The 23,596-nt window shown below is 46.9% G+C and overlaps 1 protein-coding gene across 9 annotated transcripts in view; it reads left to right on the forward strand.

Annotated features, from left to right (window-relative positions):
• LOC143020802 (uncharacterized) overlaps nt 1-23,596 on the forward strand; it is a 244,563-nt gene that overhangs the window by 16,040 nt on the left and 204,927 nt on the right. For 7 of the 9 annotated variants that reach the window (XM_076177564.1, XM_076177570.1, XM_076177571.1 and 4 more), the window contains exon 3: nt 2,898-3,359. In XM_076177564.1, the coding sequence (XP_076033679.1) occupies nt 2,898-3,359 (462 nt within the window). Of the gene's footprint in view, nt 1-2,188; nt 2,221-2,897; nt 3,360-23,596 lie in introns of all 9 variants that reach the window. The other 2 variants (XM_076177567.1, XM_076177568.1) reach the window with 1 other exon arrangement.

Genomic DNA, 23,596 nt, shown 5'->3' on the forward strand with positions numbered 1-23,596 from the left:
GCAAAAAAAAAAAAAAAAAAAAAACATATGCCATATCTTTCTCATTTCATTTTCATCATAATAATAGGAGATAGGATGATGTCTATATTACATTATTACAATAGCCTTTTGCGGAACCCTGGTTGAGAAACGCTGGTCCAGGATGTAACACTTCACCCCATACTATACAACACATTATGGAAGACTGTCGTATGCAATTAAGCACACAAACGCAACATATTCTCTATTAGGGATTCGGGGGGAAACCCCATTCCAGTCATTGCATTCCTCAGGGAGACGAGAATCCTCAGCCACACACACATAAGTGTACCAAAGGCTTTTTCCCCTTACATGGGAGGTAGCCAAAAGACAAGGTATAGAAACCACTCCCACCCATTCCATCCCCTACATACTCCACTCCCCTTTACCCTCTTCCCTCCCTCTTATCTTAGCACCTCCTGGATGAAGGGTCATCCCTGTATCTTGTCCACTGCCCTGGGTCAGAAGCAGTGTCGCAAGACACAGCAAGGCTGCTTCATTAAATCAGCAAACCCCCCCCCCCCTTTCTGTCCCCTCATGCAGAAAAGGAGAAGATGGGGAGAAATTCCTTTGGGCTGCAATTTATTTCTCATACATACTCCCTCACCCCCCTTCTCCCACCCATTCCCCCAGAGCCACACAGTCTCGGGAAATAGAGCAACAACAGTCCATATCAGAAACATTGTCTTTGTCTCTCTCGTGTTTCACATCTCCAAAAACCAATTTTAATCCTCGTTTATCTCTCAGCCAATTCAAATTGGGTTAGCCAAAACAAAACCTGCAAGGTGGTTCATTATGTTGAAAGGGAAAACAGATGAGTTAACAAGTTTTCTCGCCGTTATAAAGTATTCACCTTTCAATTGCATTTAAGATAGGATTTAGACAATATGAATGACGAAGTTAGTATAGATCTTTCAATGCTCCTTGAATATTAGAAATTAGTTAGCCCTGCTAGGATGCCATATTTGCTAAATATTTTTGTTGGATTTCATAAATTATTCTTTATAATTATGTATGTTCAGTCATTTATTACTCTTGATGTGTCAACCATTGAATATTAGTGGCTGCTGTTACCCCCCCATAGTTAAGTAATTATTCTAAGATTTGCATCACTGAAGACTGCCTAGCTTACTTTTGCCATGCTCAGAAAACAACATTTAAGTATTAATTTGTTTATATATTCAGTAGCTAGCATTTCTGTGGGCTTTTTGACTGGTCATTCATTTCCTGTCAGTTTGAGTGTCTTCTTGTGTTATAGTGGATGTCTTTTAAAAAAAATTGAGTGATTTTTTAATGTCCATAAAGAAATTGTAAAGGAAAAATCAAGCACTTCTGTGAGAATTCATTACACTGTACAAGCATAATTTAAAGTCCAAGTGGTTTTTATGCCTAGCAACAGGAAATGTTTGATCGCCCAAACGGTGCAGTTACTCAATTAGGGTGTCTGCTTGTGCTCTGGTTATTCTAAGCGCCATCTTCATTAGATTAAGAAGAATTCATATTTGTACGGACCTGTTTGCACACTTGGTGCATGCGTGTTATTAGTTTACTTAGTTTGCAATCCATCGTGGTTGTGGACACAGACACGTGTCATGAAGAAATAAGGCTCTAGTTGAGCGGTGCACAGGCAGACCCACAAATTTTTGTAAGCAACTGTACAAGCGTGCCTTTACATAGAAAAGTTTGTTCCTTCGTTCAGTCGTCTTTACTCGGAATGCCGTTAATTTTGGGCTCTGATGGATGTGAAGGTTTATCCGTGGTATACATATTGATGCTCACTGGCCGAGCAGGTAGAGCATCGCTACATGCAGTGGAGGTTGAGGTGACAGCGGTCTGAGCCCTGCCACCGGCGAGTTGGACCAAGGGCATGGTTTATTAAATTCCACGCCACAAAGTCCTCTGTAAGGGGTACCATCTTCACCTCCTTGTTGGGGAGTTCACGATGTTAAACTAAATCATCATCATTGGTTTTGGTATGAAGTTTCATTTTTGTCATGTGGCTTTAAACTTCAAGACGATGTAGCTGGAATTGGGAACAAACTTATCTATGTTAGAATTACTCGAACAGAAAAAAGGTCAACCATAAGTGTTTTTCATTGCAAGGTTTTCCTCGTTATTTCCCATGTATTTTGTTGCGGAAGACTTGCTGAAATGGTTTGTATGTCCCCAGGGTTCTGGCATTTTGTTGGTTGGGTAGTCTCGGTAAGGTTTCGAGCGAGTGGCCAGTTAATGAATTTGCATGGCATGTATTTCATTTTTGAAACTGATATTTTTTTTTTTTTTTTTTTTATGCATTTTTGTAACGGGCGTTTATAGCACCTCTAACGTTATGTGTGGATTTTTTATTTTTTTTCCCAAAGTGTTAATTGTTTTGGAAAAGTCGAGTGACAAATTAAATTTTGGTTAAAGGTTTCGATTTTGAAGTGATTTTACTTTTTCATTTTAGGTTTGACTGCAGTGGTTTTCAGGACAAATTTTTTGTTAAATTTCAACATTTTGTTTATGAGTAGCTTCGTAACTAGTTCGTCTATGGTGACAGTATAGGGTTCATAGTTCAATAGTTCCTAAATTTGGAGAAGCAGAACTAGAAAATTATACCGAAAATTTCTAGGTTGGGAAATTTTTGATTAAGATAAACATATTAAATTTGATTAATTTCTTTGTATATATAAAATGAGGTTTTTGAATTTTAGAATATTAAGAGAAGTCACTATTGAAAGAAAACTATGAACCCTGTTACGGCAAGTAATTGTTTTATGTGTAGTTTTTGTAATGACTCTTTTTGTCGCTTAATTTGGCAAAGCGCTTGGGTTCAGTTTGTCTCGGTTTTTCTGAACGTCTGATCTAACGTGCCTTTGTTTTTCTGTGCATTCGTCCAGGTGGAAGCGGGCAATATCTTATATATTGCGAACAATGGTACGGAATCTTATGTGGACCCGAAGCACCCACCTCTGAGAGGAGGTCGGCACAGTGGTCGCCCGCCCACGGTAAAGTCCAAGACGGGAGATCTCTTGGGCAAAGTGGTGCGAACGGTCAAGGAGATAGGAGGAAATGGGTGTTCCTTGAAGGACATCATGTCTCACTTGGAGGAACATAGTGCCCTGGAGGAGTGCCAGACGGGGGCACTGGTGCGGCAGGCGGTAAAACGGGCACTGCAGCGAGGGTTTTTGGCCCAGGACGATAAGGGCGGCTATATCATGGGCAATGGAAGCCGACCCAAGAAAGCCGCCAGGGCCGCCATCAAGAAGTTGGACTCGGATGATGAAGACGATCAAGATCAGAGCTTGAACGCATCATTTGGCGACCGCACCCTGGATGCTTACGCCGAAGCTGCCATGCAGGTAAGTTGTGGATTACATTTTTTTCTTCTTCTTCTTCTTCTTCCACTTATGATGTACAAAATGTACATATATAGCAAAAAATATATATTATTTTATTTGCAAGGAATAAGGTTATTACACTGTTAGAAAATAGATGTTTTAAATAACAGCTGTAAATGATGGGTGTGCAATTATTATTTATTCTTAAGATGGGAAACTGCTTTAAGGTAAGTTTTGTAAGACTGCTGATAGCTATTTAGGCAAGAATTATTATCAGTGCAGATACAATCTGGGAATTGTTCAAATATAAATTGAAAAATGGCAGGATTTTTTTTTCCACGAGTGTGAATATTTTATTTATTTTATTATTATTGTTTATTTTTTGTTTATTTCTGTTTTTTATTTATTTTGTTATTGCATATATATATATATATATATATTTTTTTATTTTTTTTTTTTTTTTTTTTTTTTTTTGCAGGGATATGTGAGCAAAATTTAGGTCATTAAGTATCCTGTATACTCCTGGTGCACGTTCCCGGGATGTCACCACAGGTGTTCTGTAGGTTGCGTGTAGAAACCCTAATTACCTATGTATACTAAGAGCTTTTTCCCCTAATAAGGGAAGTAGCCAAATCAAAGTCGCATACTCAGTCCCACCCATTCCTCCCTGTCCCAAATTAGGATAACCTTGGCCCTAATTAAGGAGAAAATCCCTAATTAGGAATCTGTTGACCCTAATTAGGACCACCAAGGCCCTGATTAATAACCAATTTATTAGGAACACTTAGACCCTAATTTATAACCAATTCATGGGAACCGCTGTTCACACCAGGAAAATGGGGGAAAAACTGCCGAGAATCGGGAACTTGATGCCGAAGCATTACTCGTGGTAACCGCGATTCAGCTTATTCCAATATTCTGTTGGTAAACTTAGATCTTGCCTATTTCCTTCTTAAACCTAAATTCTCTGAAGTTGAAAGAAAATATACGCTTGTACTCCTAGAATCCTAGATCTTCAAGAAATAAAGTGGGCTGCCAAAGTGTGTGTGTGTGTGTATATATATATATATATATATATATATATATATATATTTTATTGTTATTATTTTTATTTTTATTGTTATTTATTATATATATATATATATATATTTTTTTTTTTTCGTAAATACTAATTATTAGTATTAGGGTGGGTCTAACCTCCCACCGTCATTGGCTCCTGGCGGTACAATGACGTAGATGTAGGCCCTGTTCACACTAGCGGTTCCAACCGCGGCGGTCCATTTACAGTGTAAGTTAGTGGAGGCGTTCACAGCCTCACCCTTCACTTCGTGTATTAATTAATCCCCCCATTCTTTTCCTCCCCCTCCTCCCCCACTCACTACCCCCCCCACTACCCCCCCCCACTGAACTTCGTTCCATCTCATCAATCAATTCTGAAAGTTGATCTTTTCTGTATAAGCCCCCCTCCCTCCTCTCTCTTTTCCTCTCCCTCCTGTCTCTTCTCCCCTTCCCCCTTTCTTCCCCCCACCCCCTCTCTCTTCTCCCCTCCCCCAGCCCATGTTCGTTCCCCCCACCCCCACCTCCAGGACTTTCCTCCCTTTCCCCCCATCCAACTTTGACCATCTCCCCCCTTCCACCCACTCAACTTCCCCCTCCTCCCCTCTTCCCCCCACCATCACTGTCAACTGATCCTATTAACTCTCCCCTCTCTCCCCTCCTTCCTCTCTCCCCTATTCCATTTCTAATCTCCCCACCCCTTCGCCTCCCCCATACTTATCGATTCATTCCCCCACCCCAACCCCCAACTATTCCCCCCACCCCAACCCCCAACTATCCCCCACCCCAACCCCAAACTATCCCCCCACCCCAACCCCAAACTATCCCCCCACCCCAACCCCAAACTATCCCCCCACCCCAACCCCAAACTCCCAACTACCCCCCACCCCAACCCCAAACTCCCAACTACCCCCCACCCCAACCCCCAACTATTCCCCCACCCCAACCCCCAACTATTCCCCCACCCCAACCCCCAACTATTCCCCCACCCCAACCCCCAACTATTCCCCCACCCCAACCCCAACTATTCCCCCACCCCAACCCCAACTATTCCCCCACCCAACCGCAACTATTCCCCCCCACCCCGATCCACCAGCTATTCACCCACCACCAACCCAACAACTATTCCCCCCACTCCCAACCTTCCCAACAATTCCCCCCACTCCTGTTCTCATGTTGGTATCCTTCGTTATCCCCCCAATCCTCTCCCCAATCCACTTTCAACTGGCGTCGACTCCTAACAACTCTACCGTACAGAGTTCGCGACCCCTTTCCATCTCAACTCTATTCGACCACCAAGGTTTTGCGGCTCTCTCTCTCTCTCTCTCTCTCTCTCTCTCTCTCTCTCTCTCTCTCTCTCTCTCTCTCTCTCTCTCGCTCTTTCTGTCCGTCTCTCCCCCTTTCTGTCTGTCTCCCTCTCTTCCCACTTTCCCTATCCCCTTCCCTCTCCCCCTCTCCTCCTCCCCTCTTCTCTTGTCTTCTCTTCCCTTCCACCCCCTCTCCCATCCCCTACTCCCCACATCTACCCCCTCTCCCTTCCCCTTCCCCCTCCTCTTCCCCTTCCCCCTCCTCTTCCCCTTCCCCCTCCTCTTCCCCTTCCCCCTCCTCTTCCCCTTCCCCCTCCTCTTCTCCTTCCCCCTCCTCTTCCCCTTCCCCCTCCTCTTCTCCTTCCCCCTCCTCTTCTCCTTCCCCCTCCTCTTCCCCCTCTCCTTCTCCCTCTCCTTCTCCCTCCTCTTCCCCTTTCCTTCCCCCTCCTAGTCCCCTCTCCTTCCCCCTCCTCTTCCCCTCCTCTTCCCCTCCCCTTCCCCCTTCTCCCCTCCTCGTCCCCTCTCTTTCCCCCCTCCCTTCCTCGCTCCCTCTCTTTCCCCCCTCCCCTCCTCGCTCCCTCTCTTTCCCCCCTCTCCCCTCCTCGTCCCCTCTCCTTCCCCTTCCCCCACTCCCCTCCTCTTCCCCCTTTCCCCCTCATCTTCCCCCCAAGGTGGAATTCAGTTGGTAGAATAACAATGTCTTTGCATCAGTCACGCGTTGGATAGTGGGAGAACCTTTCCCTCCCCCTCTCCCCCCCTCCCCACGTGCCGCCACGCGATGCCAAGCGGGGCGCGGACCACTGCGTGGGTCACGTGACTTGATCTTGTTGTGCGTTTATGGGATTGTGAGTAGGCTAACCTTTTTTGGTCTAGGGGCGGTGTTTTTTGCCATTTCTCCCTCCCTCCCTACCTCCCCCTCTCTTACCACTTTCCCCCTCCCCCCTCCCTTCCCCCTCTCCTATCTCCCCCTCCCTTCTTCCCCTCTTTTGCCTTCTTCCTTTCCCTTCCAGTCCTCTCTCCCACATTCGTATATGTCGCATTGTTATCCCAAAAATCCTTTCCCACAATAAATAAATAAATAAATGACAATAATGATGATAATAATAATGATCTTCAAATAATAAGAGAAAAAAGACTACGAGATAGGAAAAATGAAAGAAAAAAGAGTATTGTAGCGGGAAAAGAGATAAAGAGAAGTGAAGAGGAGAAAAGAGAGGAGACGGTCTCAGTACATGGAGGGAGAGAGAGAGAGAGAGACACTACAATAGATGTAAAATCAAAGAGAAAAGAGTTATAGCGAGAGAAGAGAGGAGATAGGAAAGAGAAGACAGTCAAAGTCCTAGCACGTGAAGAGAGCGAACGAGAGAGAGAAAGAGAGAGGAGACAGTGAAAAGTTCCAGCACTTGGAGAGAGAGAAAGAGAGGAGAGACTACATGAGATGAAAAATGAAAGAGAAAAAAGTATTATAGAGAGAGAGAGAAAGAGAAAATAGAAGATACTGCAAACGACAAAAATGGGAGAAAAGAGTATTATAGCGAGAGAAGAGAGGAGATAGGAAAAAGAGAAGACAGTCAAAGTCCCAACATATTAAGAGAGGGAGAAAATAGACTACAAGAGATGAAAAATGAAAGAGAAAAAGAGTATTATAGCGAGAGAAGAGAGGAGACAGGAAAGAGAGAAGACAATCAAAGTCCCAGCACATGAAGAGAGCGAACGAGAGAGAGAGAGAGAGAGAGAGAGATATAGTGCCCAATGACACTATGAGACACACAGGATGAAGATTGTTAATCGAACTGAGGACATCACGTCAGCCAGTTAGTTAGACAGTCATTCCGACGACCCGCTTCCGTCCGGTCACGAATCCAGTCAGTCAGTCAGTCAGTCAGCTTGATGTCTGAATCAGTCATTACATTAGTCAGTCTCGTTCACAGAATCAAGCCAGACGTCTTCTGCCGACACGGACATTGGCTGGTGTATGTGTGTATGTATGTGTGCATGTGTGTGTATGTATGCGTGTATGCATATATGTGTATGTATGCGTGTATGTATATATGTGTGTATGTATGCGTGTTTACATATATGTGTATGTATGGGTATGTGTGTGCATGAATATATGTGTGTATTTGTATGTATGTATGTATATGTGCGTGTATGTATATGTATGTACGGATGTGTATGTGTGTCTAGACAATTTACCAGGAACAGATAAAACATAATATCCTCCTACTCATCCTCCTCCCCCTCTTCCTCCTCTTCCTCCTCTCCTCACTTTCTCCTCCTCCTCCTCCTCCTCCTCCGGACCTAAAGAGAGGGAATGCCTTTTACCTCGTTAAGTGTCATTATAGAGGTCACCTTTCCAGAGAGGAGCTGATGTTGGGCACCCGTTGTGTGCGTGCGTGCATTGGTGAGACGGCTCTGCTATCGATCAGTACGTTCTCCATCGGAGGAAGAGGAGGATGAGGAGGAAGAAGAGGAGGGGGAAGAGGAAGAAGAGGAGAGGAGTAGGAAGATGAAGGAGATGAGGGGGGAGGAGGAAGAGGAGGGGGGAAGTAGGAAGAGGAAGGACATGAGGGGGGAGGAAGAGGAGGGGAGGGTGGGGAAGAAGAAGAGGAGAAGGAAGAAGAGGAAGAGGAGGAGGAATAGGAATAAGATGAGGAAGAGGAGGGAAGGATGGGGAGGAAGAGGAGGGAAGGATGGGGAGGAAGTGGAAGAAGAGGGGGGAGGAAGAGGAAGAAGAAGAGGAGGAGGGAGAGGAAGAAGAAGAGGAGGAGGAGGAGTGTCATCCAACAAGTGTCGGATTGCTGTTGCTAATGCGAGCGCGCACGCACACACACGCACACACACACACACACACACACACACACACACACACACACACACACACACACACACACACACACACACACAAAGTTGGATTCATCTGATTTCTGGTAAATGGAGAGTAAATGACGGGACCCCCACGAGCGTTGCTCCTTTCCTATATACTACAATTAGGTAAATATACATTTCTTCCTCTTCCTCATCGACTTCCACTTCCTCCTCCTCCCCTTCCTCCTCCTCCTCCTCCTCTTCCTCTTCTACTTAAAGTTATTGCATAGATTCAAGGAATAATATAGATTTATGGAAAACAAACATGGCAATATCTACCCGATGGAGTTTTTCTCTGTAAATCCTCTCCATATATCTCCTCCTCCTCCTCCCCCTCCTCTTCATCTTCCTCCTATTCTTTTTTCGCCATCTCCCCCTACTACTACTACTTCGCCCTCCTGTGTTTCTCCTCGTCTTCCTCCTCCTCCTCCTCTTCCTCCTCCTCTTCCTTCTTTGTATTCCTTCTCCTCCGCCCTTTCTTTTTCTTGATATTTTCTCCAACTCGTTCTCTCTCTCCATCTTCGTCGTTTATTCTCTCTCTCACTCACTCTCTTTTAATCGTATTCATCCCTAATTCAATTTGTCTCTTCCTTCCCCGTGACGTTTCCCTCCGTCTCTCTCTCTCTCTCTCTCTCTCTCTCTCTCTCTCTCTCTCTCTCTCTCTCTATTTTTTCATCAAATTATTTTCCTTTTTAATTTCGCGTCTTTTATCTACACTCCCTTCGCCCCCCCTTCCTCCCTTCCTTCCTTCCCTTCCTCTTCCCCTTCCTTCCTCTTCCTCCCTTCCTCTTCCTCCCTTCCGCCCTCCCTTTCCTCTTTCCCTTCCACCCCTTATTCCGTCTCTTCCTCCTTCCCTTCCTCCTTCCCTTCCTCCTTCCCTTCCTCCCTCTCTTCCTCCTCCTCTTCCTCCTTCCTTTCCTCCTTCCTTTCCTCCTTCCTCCTCCGCCTTCCCTTTCCTCCTTCACCTTCCCTTCCCCCTCCCTCCTTCACTTCTTCCTCCCTCCTCCTTCCCGTCTCCCTTCCTCCTTCCTTTCCTCCTCCCCTCCCTTCTTACCTCTTCCTTGACCATCTTCTTCCACCTTCCCTTCCCTCTTACCTTCCCTCTTACCGCTTTCCTTACCTTTCCCCTATTCCTCCTTTCCCCTATTCCTCCTTTCCCTACCTCTCGTCCTCATACTCCTCTCCTTTCCCCTCGTCCTTCTCTCTTTTTTCCTCTTCCTCCTCTCCTTTCCCCTCTTCCTTCTCTCTTTTCCCCTCTTCCTCCTCTCCTTTCCCCTCTTCCTTCTCTCTTTTCCCCTCTTCCTTCTCTTCCCCTCTTCTCTTTTCCCCTTTTCCCTCTCACCTTTCCCCTCTTCCTTCTCTCTTTTCCCCTCGTCTTAATCCTCTCCTTTCCCCTCTTCTCTTTTTCCCCTCTTCTCTTCCCCTCTTCCTTCTCTCTTTTCCCCTCGTCTTAATCCTCTCCTTTCCCCTCTTCTCTCTTTCGCCCCCTTCTTAATCCTCTCCTTTCCCCTCTTCCTTCTCTCCTTTCCCCTACTATTGCTCTCTTTGGACCTCCCCCGTCTCTCTTCGTAGACTTGTAAGAGAGAGAGAGAGGGGGAGAGAGTGATCATCTAATATGTGCAGACATATCGCTAGTCAATCTGTGAATCAGCCAGACAGTCGGAGGAAACGCTGGTGAAACGTGAGAGGGATGGGGTAGGGGCTTCGTGCTCAGTAGAAGAATGACCTAATTTGACCCGTCGATCAGCAGGAAATGACCTCTCGTCTGCAAGGCCGTTCGAGGTCACTCGATTTTTTCTTCTTCTTCTCATTTCCATCTTTTCCTTCTCCTCCTCCTCCTCCTCCTCCTCCTCCTCCTCCTCCTCCTCCTCCTCCTTTTCCTTCTTTTCCTTCTCCTTTGTCTTCTCCTTTGCCTTCTTCGTCCTCCTCTTCCCCTTCCTCCTCCTCCTCCTCCAGATTCTTGTTCGTTCCTCCTCACCCCCCCCCCACAGTTCTCCTATTCTTCTTCTTCCTTTTTTTTCCTCCTCCTCCTCCTCCTCCTCCTACTCTTCGTCTTCTCTGTGCCCTTCCTCTTCTTCCTCGCCCGCTCTCTTTCCTCCTCCTCTCTTTCCCTCTCCGATCTTTGACACCTTGATCATATTCACTCCTCTCTTCCCTTTCCCACATTCTCACCCTTCCTCCCTTCTCTTCCTTCCTACCTCCCTCCTCTTCCCCCTCCTCCTCCTCATCGTCCTTCTCTTCCTTCATCTCCTCCACCTCTTCCTCCTCTTCCTCCTCTTCCTCTTCAGCATCCCGTTCTCAGTTTCCACGTTTTCCAAGCCCACCCCCCTTTCATAACCCTTCCGTTACCCTCCTTTCCCACGCTCCTCCCTCCCCCCTCTTTTCCGTCCTCTTCTTCGTCTTCTCTCTTCCATTTTATCTTCTTTTCATACCTCGCCTTCTCTTCCACTCGCTCTCTTCCACTCTCTTCCTCCGTCCCCTTCTCTTTTTCATTTGCTCTTTGCAAATCACCTCGCTCTCTATCTCCCTTCTTCTCTTCTTCTTCTCCTCTTTGCCGCTCTCTTTATCTTCTTCCCCCTCCTCTTCCTTTCCATGTTTACCTGTCTTCCCTCGTCCTCTTCTCTCCTCCCTCCTTCCTCTCTCTCTACCTATTACCTCTCCTCTTCCTACTGTTAACCCCCCCCATAACTCTTGGTTTTCTATCTCCATCCCTCCTCCCCCTCCCCCTCCCCCTCCCCCTCTTCTTGTACTCATCCGTTTTCGTTTTTTTTTCTACTCCGTCCTTCTCTCCAGTTCCCCCCCCCCCCTCTCTCTCTCTCTCTCTCTCTCTCTCTCTCTCTCTCTCTCTCTCTCTCTCTCTCCGCTCTTCTCATGCCCCACACAGGTAGCATTCTCTTAATTTCCTCTCTTATTTGCTCTCTTCCTCTCTTCCCGTCGCCGCCTCTTGCCCCCTCACCTCCTCCTCCTCCTCCTCCTCCTCCTCCTCCTTTTTTTGCCCAGAACCCTGCTAATCCTCGAGAAGAAGGAGGAGGTGGGGGGGGGAAGAGGGGTGCACCAGGATTTTCCCAAATGGTCTTTCCCTTCTCTTCTCCTCCTCCTCTCCCCTCCCTTCCCTTCCCTTCTCTTCTCTTCTCTTCCTCTCCCTTCCCCTCATCTTCCCTCCTTCCCTTCCCCTCCCTTCCCCTCCCTTCCATTGCTGCCTCCTCTCCCTTCTCCTCTTCTCTCCCTTCCCTTTCCCTCCCTTCCTCTCCTCTCCCTCCCCATCCCCTCTCCCCTCCTTCACTTCCCTTCCTGCTTTCCCCTCCTCTTCCCTCCTTCCCCTTCCCTTCCTGCCTTCCCCTCCTCTACCCTCCTTCCCCTCCTCTACCCTCCTTCCCCTCCTCTACCCTCCTTCCCCTCCTCTTCCCTCCTTCCCCTCCTCTTCCCTCCTTCCCCTCCTCTTCCCTCCTTTCCCTCCTCTACCCTCCTTTCCCCCACCCTCTCGCCTTCCCCTTCCACATTCCGTCCAAGCACTCGTATCTTCCTTTCCTTCCTCCATCCTCCTCCCTTCTCCCATCCCGCGTTCCCCTTCTCGGTCTCCTCCTCCACATTCCCCCACCTCCTCTCCCCCCTCCTGCGGTCTTCTCTCCCTTCCCCCCACCGTCTCCTCCCCCTTCCCATCCATCGTCTCCTCCCTCTTCCACATTCCCCCTCCTCCGCCATCTTTTCTCTCTCTACATTCTCCTCCCCTCCACATTCTCCTCCCTCCATCTCTTCCCCCTCCACATTCTCCTCCCTCCTCCTTCTTCTTCCTCCTCCCCCTCTTCATCTTTCTCCTCCTCCTCCTCCTCCAGACTTTTTAATTTTCTTCCATTTTTCCTCCGTTCTTTTCCTCCGCCAATCAGCAACGGCCGTTCTCCCTACACACAGACACACACACACACACACACACACACACACACACACACACACACACACACTTCCGTTCTTGGTTCTTCCCTTCCCCCCCCCCAGCACCCAGCCCCAAAGACGGACGGGAAGGACTCCCCCCCCCTATCCCAGATTAACACCCCCAGAACCCATATGTCCTCGGTCTCTTGTACGTGGTCTCGGGTTTGTAGGTTAGGGTGTACTTTGGGGGGGGAGTCACCCCTCTCCCACGTCCCCCACCCCCGGTATGCATGTACTCTGGTAAGTGGATTTTGAAGCTTGGGTCGTGCACATTCCGTTTTCTTTTTCGGGTTTGGACGCATATGCGTTCGACTGTCCGTCATTATTATTACTATTTTCTCCCCCTCCTCCTCCTCCTCCTCCTCCTCCTCCTCCTCCTCCTCCTCCTCCTCCTCCTCCTCCTCCTCCTTCTTCTTCTTCTCTGCCTTCTTTTCCTTCTCCTCCTCCTCCTTGCCTTCTTTTTAGTCTTCTCCTCTTCCTCCCTTGCCTTCTTCTTTTTCTTCTTTTCCTCCTCTTCTTCCCTCGTCTCCTCTTCCTCATCCTCTTCCTCTTCTTCCTCCTTCAGTTCCAACTCCCTATCATCATCACAATCATCACCATTATATTGACCTCATCATCACACCGTCCAGTCCCTCACTCCGTCCCATTCCCCCTCCACCCTCCTTTCCCCCCCTCCATAAACTCTCCCACGGGGAGAGAAGCGCAAGTGAAGGAGGAAGAGGAGAGGAAGATAAGGTGGGAGGAGAGTGAGAGGGAATATAAGGTGGAGGAGAGGGGGGAGTAAGATAGGGGGGAGGAGAAGGGAGGAAGAGGAGGTGGGGGAGAGTGAAAGAAGAGAAGGAAGGAAGAGGAGGAGATTGAGAGAGAAAAGGGGAGGAAGAGGAGGAGATTGAGAGTGAGGGGAGAGGGGAGGAAAATAACGTTGAGGAGGAGGAGGAGGAGAGAGGGGAAGAAGAGGAGGTAGAGGAGGAATGTGAGATGATAGTAATAATTATAATAATGTTCGTGACGATGTGGACAAAGTGGGAGATTAACCTGTACATTTAACCAAGTGGTTTAACTTTATCAAGTTAAAATGTTATTTTTAACCCAATTAACATGGAGGGTCCTTCGAGTGGGTGAGGAGTGGATGGGGGGATACCCAAGCTTCGGTATGGGGGGGTGGGGGATTGGGGGGGGTTGGTATCCTGCCTTGGTACCCCCCCTTCCCCCCTTTTGGTTTTGTATGGGATGGGAAAACAGGCTTATGAGCGCGTAAGTACAGTGTGGTTGGTGGCTTGCGAGCGCAGGTACAGTGTGGTTGGTAACTTGTAACGTTTTTCCATGCCCTTGGGTTTGGTGTTGAACACACACACTTCCAGAAGAGCTGGTGTATAGTCGTCGTTGTTGGTGGTGATGGCTTTCCGTCCCGTGGATCCGTCCAAGCATCTTGCAGTGTTTGGTTGGATTGGATTGGATGATGGTGGGGGATGGAGATGTCATGGAGTTCTAAAGGACGCGATGTGGTGAACCTACACACGCGCGCGCGCACACACACACACACACACACACACACACACACACACACACACACACACACATGTATATGTATAATGTACTGTTTATGCACATGCATTCATACACGCAAACACATACACACATATACACATACACACATATACACATACATACATATACACATACATACATATACATACACGCAAACACACACATGCACATACATACACGCACGCACACACATACACATGCACATACACGCACACACACACACACACACACACACACACACACACACACAGATACTTTTCTTTCGCTATTGGTTGTATAAATATGATTTTTAAACGTTTTGTTTTATTTGTTTATTTATTCAGAATTTTGTTTGTGTACTTTCCTCCCCTCCCTCGTTTCGTCTTTTTCTAATGATTTGTTATTTGTGGGACTTTGTGACCCCTTTGTAGTCATTAGCCAAACTCTCTCTATCTATCTATCTATCTATCTATCTATCTATCTCTCGCACTCTCTCCCCCTCTTCCCTCGCTCTTCCCTGTCTCCCTTCTCTCTTTCTCTCTATCTCCCTCCCTTATCTCTCTCTTCCCATCTCTCTTCTCACTCCCTATCTCTCCTACACACACACACACTCACACTCACACTCAGAGAGAGAGAGAGAGAGAGAGAGAGAGGGCCTGACTAAGCCGCGTTGGCTCTCTCTCTCGTTCGATCCCAAGGTCGCTGGGTCCAAGTTCCCTATGTTAGCCATCTTGTCATACCGACCACCACACCTCCACCTCCACCCATTTATCAGTTAAGTTGATGATTTTATATAAATGTGTGTGTGTGTGTGTTTACATACACAATAGAAATATAGGTTCAGAACTCAATTTATCATTATTTTGTTTATTATTATTTCTTCCCCCTCGTTTTCCATCCTCTCCTTCCTTTTCTTCTTCTTCCACGTCACCATTTTCTCGTTTTCTTTTTTTCCCCATTTCATTATCTCCTTATATTTCCCTTTTTCCCTATTTCATTATCTCCCTATCTTTCCCGTTTCCCCTATTTCATTATTTCCCTATCTTTACCAGTGTCCCTGTTACCCACTCGATGCATTCATCCTCAAATCCCCCGTTATCTTCGTTCCCACAATATTCCCAAATTCCCGTCGATTTCCCAGATTTCAGTCTCACTTGTGCAGACCGGGGGGAAATTCCTGAATTCTAGGGAGAAATTCCGGAAACTGGTCATTTCTCCCCTCCCCAGAATGTAGGATTTTTCATGAATTCTTGGGGGGAAAGCCTGGATTCTAGGGGGAAATTCCTGTATTCTAGGGGGAAATCCTGGATTCTAGGGAAGAAATTCCAGACTCTAGGGGGGCAATTCCCGTTCTTGTTTGGTGTCCAGGTTACCCTATTCCCTTAGCGTTCACAATTCCCTCCCTCCCCTAATCCTCCATGTCTCATTATTTCCCTTCCTCTTTCGTCTCTTTCTCTTCCTCGTCATCTTCCTCCTCTTCCTCCTCCTTTCTCTCTTCTTCCTCCTTTTCCTCCTCTTCCTCCTTTTTTCCTCCTTCCCCTCTTCTTCCCCCTCCCTTCCTTCTTTTTCCTCATTTTCTCCTTTTCCTCCTCTTCCACCTTTTCCTCTTCTTCCTCCTTTTCCTCCTCCTCTCCCTCTTCTTCCTCCTCCCCTTCCTACTCTTTCCCCCTATTCCTCCTCCTTATCTCCCTTCCATGTCCTCCCACTCCTCCCCTTCCTCCTCATCCTCCTCATCCTCCTCTTCCTCCATGACCTCCTCCACTTCCTACTCTTTCTCCTCTTCCTACCCCTCCTCCTCATCCTCCCCTTCTTGCTCTCCTTTCACTATCCTCGTCCTCCTCTTCCTCCTCTTCCTCCTCTTCCTACCCCTCCTCCTCCTCCCCTTCTTGCTCTCCTTTCATTATCCTCTTCCTCCTCTTCGGCCCTCCTCCAGTCCCTCTACCACTCCCTCCCGGCGGCCCAGACCTTCCTTGTTAGCGACCCGTCATTTCCCAAGTAGCACTCTCTCCCCCCTCTCCCCCTCTCCCCCTCTCCCCCTCCCTGTCACTCCTCCCATTGTCTTCTTTTCCCACCCTCGTTTCACCTTTCCTCCCCTCCCCCCTCATTCCCCCCCACTCCCCCCCCCCGTTGTCGGTAGCGCCGTTCTCTTTTCCCCCCAATCATGTATACACGCTTACCAAACTTGCACCCCCATTTCCCCCCTTCTTCCCTTCCCCCCCTTCTTCCCTTCCCCCCCTTCTTCCCTTCCCCCCCTTCTTCCCTTCCCCCCCTTCTTCCCTTCCCCCCTTCTTCCCTTCCCCCCTTCTTCCCTTCCCCCCATTTTCCTTTTCCTTTCCACATTCCTCGCTTTAGTTGTGACTTAACGCAATATGTGTACGTGTGTGTGTGTGTATACATGCATACATACATACATACATATTATATCGCCTGTGGTTGTAATCGAAAATTGATAACAGCAATCTCAACCTTACCCTTGGCCTGACGTCACCCTCAATTTCACCTTTGGTGTCACCCTCCTCTCTCTCTCTCTCTCTCTCTCTCTCTCTCTCTCTCTCTCTCTCTCTCTCTCTCTCTCTCTCTCTTTCTCTCGCTTTCTCGCTCCCTCTCTCTCTCTCAATTCCCAACATAAGTTTGTTGTTTCTTTTTAGATTTGAGCTTTATTTTCTAGTTCTCTAGTTTTCCTTCCTCCTCTCTTCCTCTCTTCTTCCTCCCCTCTTCCTCCCCTCTTCCTTCCCTCGAAGTATATTTATGTCTTGCTTGAAAAGTTTTCCTTTTTTTGTCCTTCTAAATCTCTCTTCAGTACTCCATCCTCTTCCTCTTCCTCCTCCTCCTCTTCCTCCTTTTCTTCCTTCTCCTCTCCCTCCTCTTCTTCTCCTCTCCCTCCTCTTCTTCTCCTCTCCCTCCTCTTCTTCTCCTCTCCCTCCTCTTCTTCTCCTCTCCCTCCTCTTCTTCCTTCTCTTCCTCCTCTTCCTCTTTCTTCTCTTCTTGTCCATCTTCCTTTTCTATCTTCTCTTTCTCTTCTTCCTTCTCCTCTCCCTCCTCTTCTTCCTTCTCCTCTCCCTCCTCTTCCTCTTCCTTCCCTTTCTCTTCTTCCTCATTCTTCTCTTCTTATTCATCTTCCCTTTCTTTCTCTTCCTCCTCTTCCTCTTCTTCCTTCTCCTCTTCCTTTTCTTCCTCTTCTTGTTCTTCCTTATCTTCCTCCACTTCCTTCTCTTCCTCTTCTCCCTTCTCTCCCTCTTCCTTATCCTCTTCCTCTTCAACATCTTCTTCCTTCTCTTCCTCTTCATCATCTTCATTCTCCTCCTCCTCCTCCTCCACTTCCTCCTTTTTATTCTACTCCATATCATTGTACTCATACTTTTACTCATCTATATCCAGTTTCTCTCCCCTCCCCCTTCCCCCCCATAGGGACAAGATCATCAAATCCCCATCACACTGTATAGCAGTTTGTTTCCTCCCATTGACTTCCAGCTTCCCCCCTTTCCCCCCCTTTCTCTTTTATTCTCGGGTTCCGAGCCCCCAGGCCTATCCCCCCTCTCCCCTCCCCTCTCCCCTTCCCTCTCCCCTTCCCTCTCCCCTCCTTTAATTCGCTCCCAGTTCCCTTCCCCCTTCATCCATATCTTCACTTAAGCTTCTTGCTCCATAATACCCCTTCAATGTCCTTTCTGTTCCCTTCATACTCCCTTCTTACTCCCTTCTACCTTTTAACTCCATTCTCCTCCCTTCTTACTCCATTCTTACTCCCTTCTTACTCCCTTCATACTCCCTTCTTCTACCTTTTAACTCCTTTCTGCCCCCTTCATACTCCCTTCATACTCCATTCTCCTCCCTTCATACTCCCTTCTCCTCCTTTCTTAGTCCCTTCATACTCCCGTCTCCTCCCTTCTTACTCCCTTCATACTCCCTTCTTACTCCCTTCTTCTACATTTTAACTCCTTTCTGCTCCCTTCATACTCCCTTCATACTCCCTTCTTACTCCCTTTTTCTACCTATAAACTCCTGTCTCCTCCCTTCATACTCCCTTCTACCTTTTAACTCCATTCTCCTCCCTTCTTACTCCCGTCTCCTCCCTTCATACTCCCTTCTTACTCCTTCTTCCTACTCCTCCCTTCTTACTCCCTTCATACTCCCGTCTCCTCCCTTCTTACTCCTTTCTCCTCCCTTCTTACTCCCTTCATACTCCCTTCTTACTCCCTTCATACTCCCGTCTCCTCCCTTCTTACTCCCTTCATACTCCCGTCTCCTCCCTTCTTACTCCCATCATATTCCTTTCTCCTCCCTTCTTACTCCCTTCTCCTCCCTTCTTACTCCCTTCATACTCCCGTCTCCTCCCTCCTTACTCCCTTCATACTCCCTTCTCCTTCCTTCTTACTCCCTTCTTCTACCTTTTAACTCCCTTCTCCTCCCTTCTTACTCCCTTCATACTCCCTTCTTACTCCCTTCTCCTCCCTTCTTACTCCCTTCTCCTCCCTTCTTACTCCCTTCTTCCTTTTAACTCCCTTTTCCTCCCATCTTACTCCCTCCTTACTTCCTTCTCTTCCCTTTTAACTCCACTCTCTTCCCTTCTTACTCCTTCCTTACTTCCTTCTCCTCCCTTCATACTCCCTTCTCCCTTCTTACTCCCTCCTTACTCCCTTCTCCTCCCTCCTTATTCCCTTCTTCTACCTTTTAACTATTCTCCTCCCTTCTTACTCCCTTCTTACTCCTTCCTTACTCCCTTCTTACTCCATACTCCCTTATCTTCCCTTCTTACTCCCTTTTCCTCCATTTTCCTACCTTCTCCCTTTCCTCCATTCTCTTCCCTTTTCCTCCCTTCTCCCTTCGTACTCTCCCCTTACTCCCTTCTCTTCCCTTCTTACTCCTTTCTCCTCCTCCCTTCCCCTTCCTTCTCCTCCCTTCTCCTTTCTCTTCCCTTTCCTCTTTTCCCCTTCCCCTTCTCCTCCCTTAGTACTTACCTTCCGTTCTCATCTCCCTTCCCCCACACCTTCCTATTTCCCTTTACCACCCTTTCCTTCCCCTTCCGTTCCCCTTCCCTCCTTCCCCTTCCCTTCCCTTTCCCTTCCCTCCTTCCCCTTCCCTTCCCTTTTCCCTCCTTTCCCTTTTCCTTCCCCTTCCTTTCCCTTGTCTTCCTCTTTGCCTTCCCTTCCCCTTCCCCTTCCCTTCTACGGGGACCAGGAGGCATTTTTGAGTACCCCGCGCGAGGTTAGCGTTCTGGAAACGTCGGAAAAAAAAAGTCTTGCTCCATGACGCGTCCGGGCTCTTTGTCCTCATCCTGTCCCGCCCTTGTTAACCCGTGACGTCATCGCCCACGTCACAAACACAACACCTGCCTCGGTTTTTTTTTTTTTTTTTTTTTTTTTTTTTTTTTTTTTATAATCCATCCTGTTCTTTTCTTCTTCCTCTTCCTCTTCATCTTTTTCTTCTCGACTTCTACTCTTCCTCCTTCGTTTTCTTCTTTTTTTCTTCTTTTCTCCATTTTCTTCTTCCTCTCCTTTTTCTTCTTTTTTCCTCTTTTTTTTATCTCCTTTTCCTTTCTCCTCCTTCATTTTCTTCTCTTTTCTTCTCTTCCTCCTCCTCATTCTTACTTCTTCTCTTCCTCCTCCTCATTCTTCCTCCTTCTTCCTCTCTCTTCTTTTCCTTCTCTTTCTTTTTCAATATTATCATAACCATTTCTTTCTCCGCCATCTCCCCTTCTTGCTTCTGATGTCTCTTCCCCTCACTTTTCCCCTCACTTCTCGTCCTATCCCCTCACCATCCTCCCCCACACACCTCTCAGTTTACCCTCTTACCTTGTATTACCTATCAATGCACGCTCCCCCATGTCCCCCCCCTGTGCACCTCCCCCTTCGCCTCGTCCATTATTCCCCCTCGTTTCCCCTCTTTTCCCCTTTTTTCATCGTCCCCTTCTTCCCTTGTTCCCCTATTTTCCCTTAATCAGCGTTCTTACCCTCTCCCGCCTTTCCCCTCCCCCTCCCCCTCCTCCCCCACCTTTGTCCTTCTCTTTTTCCAACTTCCTTTTTCATTCGCCTCTTTTTTTTTTCTTCCTAACACGTCGCTTTTTTCTCTCTCGGCATTTCCTCTCTTTTTCTCTATGCTCTCTTCTTCTTCCTTATCCTGGTTCCTCTCTTCCCTTATCTCCCCTTACATTCTCTCGCTTTCAACACTGACTCTCTCTCTCTCTCCCTCTCTCTCTCTCTCTCTCTCTCTCTCTCTCTCTCTCTCTCTCTCTCTCTCTCTCTCTCTCTCTCTCTCTCTCACACACACACACACACACACACACACACACACACACACACACACACTCTCTCTCTCTCTCTCACACACACACACACACACACACACACACACACACACACACACACACACACTCTCTCTCTCTCACACACACACACACACACACACACACTCTCTCTCTCTCCCTCTCCCTCTCTCTCCCACGCGCACACACACACACACACACACACACACACACACACACACACACACACACACACACACACGCATAGATAAAACACGTGAGAATGATGTGAAGGTTTTCCTCTCCCTACTCCCTCTCACTCTCATCTCACTCACTCTCACTCTCATCTCACGGCGTAATTAACCCAGACCTGAAGGTGTACAAATGTATTGTTTAAGGAATCGTTTTGTAGGAGATTCCGTCAGAGGCTAATTGCCCTGTGGGTCGTCACCTTACGCGTCGTTAGCGTTGACTGAGGGTGCAATGTCTTTGTTGGGAGTGTCATTTCACTCCCAAATTACAAAAAAAAAAAAAAAATGTCTTTGTATGCACGGACGCCAGCGAGCGAGATTACTCTATACTGAGCGAGTGTGGTTCGCCCATGTTTATTTTTTTCATATATTAATTTATTTTCTTTTTGTTTATTTTGTTTTGTTTTATTTTTCGTTTTTCTTCGGTCTCTGATTTATTTGCTTATTTTTTATTGTTTTATTATTATTATTATTTTTATTTGCTTATTTATTATTACTATTATTCTTATTTTATTTATTTTTTGTGGGGATGGGATCTAGTCTGCTCCTCTACATATGAAATACCCGATGATGACGTCACGGGCATGGTGACGTCACGGGTATGACGTCAACATTCTTGTAAACATTGCTTCAACTGGGAACGCGGACAGACGAGGTTGGGGTGGCCCAGTGGGTAGCACGCTTGTCCCATCTCATGATGTGCTATGGGTAGAATTCTTCTTCTTCCTCCTCCTCCTCCTCCTCCTCCACCTTTTCCACCTTCCTCCGCCTACTCCTTCTCTTGCTCCGCCTCCTCTTCCTCCTCATCCACCTTCACTTCCTCCTCCTTCTACTCCACCTCTCTTCCTTCTCTTGCTCCTTCTCTTCCTCTTCCCCTCCCTACCTCTTCCTCCTCCTCCTCCTCCTCTTGCTCTTCCTTCCACATCCTCCAACATCCTTATTTTCCTACTCCTCCCACTTCCCCACTTGTGCTCGTCTTCCTCCTCCTCCTCCTCCTCCTCCTCCTCCTCCTTCGTCCTGCCCGCCCTTGCTGGCTTGCGACTTCCGTCATTAATTCTGCCTTGAAATGATGCGATGATCTTTTTGTCAGGGTCCAGAGGTAACACGCGCACACCTCGTTCGCTCTTGTCTTAAGTTTTCATCTCTCTCTCTCTCTCTCTCTCTCTCTCTCTCTCTCTCTCTCTCTCTCTCTCTCTCTCTCTCTCTCTCTCTCTCTCTCTCTCTCTCTCCATTCTTGTCTACTTTTTTTATCTTCCTCTCTTTAATAATTTTCATGTTATGAATTTTTCTTATTCCCGCATTTCCATGACCTTACCCAATGCATTCAGCATTTCTGTATCCGTCACCTCTCTTTTACTCTTTAATCTGCATTTCCGTATCCGTTACCTCGCTTTTACTCTTTAATCAGCATTTCTGTATCCGTTACCTGGCTTTTACTCTTTAGTCAGCATTTCTGTATCCGTTACCTCTCTTTTACTCTTAATTCAGCATTTCTGTATCCACCTCTCTTTTACTCTTTAGTCAGCATTTCTGCATCCACCTCTCTTTTACTCTTTAATATTTCATTTCTTTTGCCCCTTTGACGCCCTTCATCTCACCCATCACTCCTCTTTAATGCTCTTTATTTTCCTCCCCCTCTTCATCTTCCTTCCTTCCCCTCTTCATCTTCCTTCTCCCTTCATGTCCCTCCCCCTTTCTCTCCATTCCCCTCCCCCTTCTCTCCCCTCCCCACCCCTATCTCTCCCCTCCCCTCCCCTTCTCTACCCTCCCCCTCCCCCTTCTCTCCTTCCCCTCCCCCTTCTCTCCTTCCCCTCCCCTTCTCTCCTTCCCCTCTCCCTCTCTCCATTCTCCCCTCCCCCGTTCTCTCCTTCCCCTCTCCCTCTCTCCATTCTCCCCTCCCCCGTTCTCTCCTTCCCCTCTCCCTCTCTCCATTCTCCCATTCTCTCCCCTCCCCCTCCCCCATTCTCTCCCCTCGTCCATTCGTCCTTGACACGAAAGAACTGAATATAAATAATCATAAATAGATACACAATTGAATAATGGAAAGCAAGTAGATAATATAAAAGAAAAGTTTGTGGATGGTTGCTATCATAAGGAAGGAAGATGTGTAGTATGGACGAGTCATCCACCCCATTTTGCAACAAAAATATTATTTATTTGTTACAATTATTTCTTGGATCAGTGCCTGGAATGTGTTGATATTGTTGTGGCCGAAAGAACCAGCGTTTCTATCCTTCGGGACGATTTCTCGCACACGCACACACATACATTTGTAAGATTTAAACAAATTTTAAATTGTTAGTGATATTTTGTATCGTTAACTTAATAAACCGTTTAATATTGTTATTTTTATTAATATTACACACACACACACACGCACTCACAGTTCTAAGAATTACACAAATTATAAATTGTCAGTGTTACTTTGTACTGTAAACTGAACAAACCGTTTATTATTATTATTATTATTATTATTATTATTATTATTTTGTTATTATTTTTACACACGTGTGTATATGCGTGTGTGTGTTTGTGTTTGTGCTTATAGTGTCAGGACAAATACGATTTACGTCAGAACATGTCCATTTTGCGTCGGATTGCGTCAGAGCGAGTCGTAAGCAGTGTGGTCTGGACGGGCACCCCTTCGGACCCGCGTTCTTTTTGTCATCATTAGTCTGCGACCGAATGCCTCGTCTGATGACTGTTTGTTTGTGTTTGCCTTTTGCCCGTTTATTTGTGTGTGTGTGTTTTGTCTGTGTGTCTGTATTTTGTTCGTCTCTGTGTATTTATCGTTATTTATATTATTATAAATTTGATTTATTCTTCTTTTTTTTATTTATTATATTTTTCCGCATCCGACCTAGTTATGGACCAGAAGGTCACCTGTCGGCATGCTCCTCCTTTGTAATCCTTTGTATGTTTACGCGCGCGCGTGTGTGTGTGTGTTATAGGATCGTTGGCAAGGTAGGCGATATCTCGGTTCGAACCACCAACCCCACCACGTCCACCGTTTTCTTCCTCAACCACGTTCAGGCCGGAGACCAAAGAAGATTAAAATAACCAACAAGTGACTAGATTAAG

This window comes from Oratosquilla oratoria, chromosome 40 (genome assembly GCF_046742065.1).
Source record: "Oratosquilla oratoria isolate Oo_2021 chromosome 40, ASM4674206v1, whole genome shotgun sequence".
NCBI classification, from domain to species: Eukaryota; Metazoa; Arthropoda; class Malacostraca; order Stomatopoda; family Squillidae; genus Oratosquilla; species Oratosquilla oratoria.